At 44.7% G+C, this 2,982-nt stretch overlaps 1 protein-coding gene across 1 annotated transcript in view; it reads right to left on the bottom strand.

Annotated features, from left to right (window-relative positions):
* Positions 1–2,982, bottom strand: part of LOC101851551 (lysophospholipid acyltransferase 1) — a gene marked incomplete in the record, with an annotated part of 75,823 nt that overhangs the window by 23,060 nt on the left and 49,781 nt on the right. The window contains 2 exon segments of the mRNA XM_035973429.1: positions 85–162; positions 1,570–1,919. Of these exon segments, the coding sequence (XP_035829322.1) occupies positions 85–162; positions 1,570–1,619 (128 nt within the window).

The following is a 2,982-nucleotide window of genomic DNA, read 5'->3' on the forward strand; positions in this document are numbered from 1 at the left end:
CACACAACACACACACACACACACACACACACACACACACACACACACACACACACACACACACACACACAAGATACAACTCACAGCTGTTGGCGCGTGGCAGGCATTACTTTCATCATCAGGTAACATCCCATGATTTGTGCATACACCAGGAACGATTGCCTGCAAAGAAAATTTTTAAAAATAAAAACACAATTGAAAAAAAACAAAACATAAGAGACCAAACTACCTCACTGAGGACGTCCTGTTTTGTGAACACCTTTTTATAACCCAAAAAGAAAAGAAAACAAAAAAAACAACAACGACAAAGCAACAAAAAAACCCCACAAAAAGCATCACTTCGTTATTCATACAATTTTTTTCCAGTCTGATTTCTTAATCTTTTTTTTAGTAGAGGTTTTACGGCGCTCGCAACTGCATACGGTCATAGGAGCGCCAGAAAATTAGAGGTGTTACAAGAGAGTAACAAACATAAAAAAGGAAGAAGGGGAGATGAGGACGATAGATGTTTGATAGGAAAGAAGGAGCAAACCACACCAGAGCCCCCGCCAACCGCCCGCGTTGCTTTTGTGTGGTGAGAACATAGCTTAAAAGGACAACAACATCAGCAGCCAACAACACCACCACCACCATCACCACCACCACCACCACCAACAACCACAACTCATCAGCCTATAAGCGCCCACAGCATGGACAGACCAGCCACCCGACAAATCACTACACCACCACCACCAACAACAACAACAACCACAACAACATCACCACCACCACTACCAACATCAACAACAACAACAACCACAACAACAACACCACCACTACTACCAACACCAACAACAACAACACTAACAACAACAACAACAACCACAACTCACCAGCCTATAAGCGCCCACATCATGGACACACCAGCCAGTAGACAGTACATACAGCGCCATGTGGCACGACCGTCACCCTAGACAACAACAACACCATCACCACCAACAACCACAACCAACAACCACAACCACAACAACACCAACAACAACAACCACAACCACCACAACTCACCATCCTATAAACGCCCACATCATGGACACGCCAGCCAGCAGACAGTACATACAGCGCCATGTGGAACGACCGTCACCATAGACAACAACAACACCACCACCAACAACAACAACATCAACCACAACAACATCCACAACAACCACAACCACCACAACTCACCAGCCTATAAGCGCCCACATCATGGACACGCCAGCCAGCAGACAGTACATATAACGCCATGTGGAACGACCACCACCATAGATAACAACAACAACACCACCAACAACAACAACACCACCACCACCACCAACAACAACAACAACCACAACAACACCACCACCACCAACAACAACAACAACCACAACCACCACAACTCACCATCCTATAAGCGCCCACATCATGGACAAGCCAGCCAGCAGAGAGTACATATAACGCCATGTGGAACGACCGTCACCCTAGATAACAACAACAACCGCAACAACAAAAACAACACCATCACCACCACTACCAACAACAACAACAACAACAACAACCACCACAACTCACCAGCCTATAAGCGCCCACATCATGGACACGCCAGCCAGCAGACAGTACATATAGCGCCATGTGGAACGACCGCCACCATAGACAACAACAACAACAACAACGACAACAACAACCACAACACCACCACCACCACCACTACCAACAACAACAACAACAACAACAACAACAACAACAACAACAACAACAACAACCACAACTCACCATCCTACTATAAGCGCCCACATCATGGACACGCCAGCCAGCAGACAGTACATATAACGCCATGTGGATTGACCGTCACCCCGCGGAAGGAGAACCCTGAGGAACACGCCCAAGAGGATGGCAAACAGCTGGCAGATCACAAAGTTGAGCTGAAACGAGAAAACACGAAAATATGTTCACATTATATTTATTGTTGTTTTTACTGTGGAAGTATCTTTACTTTTATCGTTAGTTTTTGTAAGAGTTTGACCACACTTGCAACACAATAAGGTCACATAAATACCGAAGATTCGAGGTGTTACAAGAAAGTAACAAACACAATTTTTAAAATGTCTGATAGGTAAGAAGGGGCAAACCACACCTTAGCACGGGCCAATCCCCCGTGTAGGTATTATTACTAACCCCCCCCCCCCCTCACAATTTAGATCCCACCCTGCCCGTCACGCTAATCCAGACTGAGAAGGATACAATATCCCAGCAGAAAAACAGAGATACTCAATTAAAAAGTATCCCCTTTCGGGAATCGAACTCGATTCTCCTGCGTGGAACAACGAGGTGCCTCGCCGCTTCACCACAGACCCCGTTTTAATGAACCAGCAGAGGAGAAGATTTCTAAAAGAAAAAGAAAAAATACATAAGGATAGGGGCCTATAGATGATTTGTGGATTCTGCTACAGGACACCAATTCTGGCGTACAAAAATTTGCCAAATTTTGAACATTTAAAACCTTCATTTCCACTTGTGGATGTGGGGGCTTTTGGGCTCCTCTATTGGCCTCGGCATTTCTGACATACACGCACAAAGTTTGTATTAAAATTTGACCTTCCATTTGGTACATCATTGTATGGTATGGTATGGTATGGTATGGTATGGGATTCATGTCTCTTTCAACATTATTTAATCGGCGAGACCTCCTTAGTTTTAGCAGAAGTTTTACGGAGCTCACAACCGCGTAAGGTCATATGAGCGCCAGAAAATTAGAGAAAATTGTTACAAGGGAGGAACGAACACAAAAAAGAAGAAGGTGAGATAAAGACGATAGATGTTTGATAGGAAAGAAGAAGCAAACCACACCAGAGCACCTGCCAACCGCCCACGGCGAGATCTCCGAGTTGAACGTTTATGTCCGATAGCGCTGAGTCAAAGTCAAATACATCATGTAGATCATGTAGATCGATGAGGAGCTTTGAAAACACCATTTTTGTAGATCCA

Source organism: Aplysia californica, unplaced genomic scaffold (genome assembly GCF_000002075.1).
Source record: "Aplysia californica isolate F4 #8 unplaced genomic scaffold, AplCal3.0 scaffold01219, whole genome shotgun sequence".
In the NCBI taxonomy this organism is placed as follows: Eukaryota; Metazoa; Mollusca; class Gastropoda; order Aplysiida; family Aplysiidae; genus Aplysia; species Aplysia californica.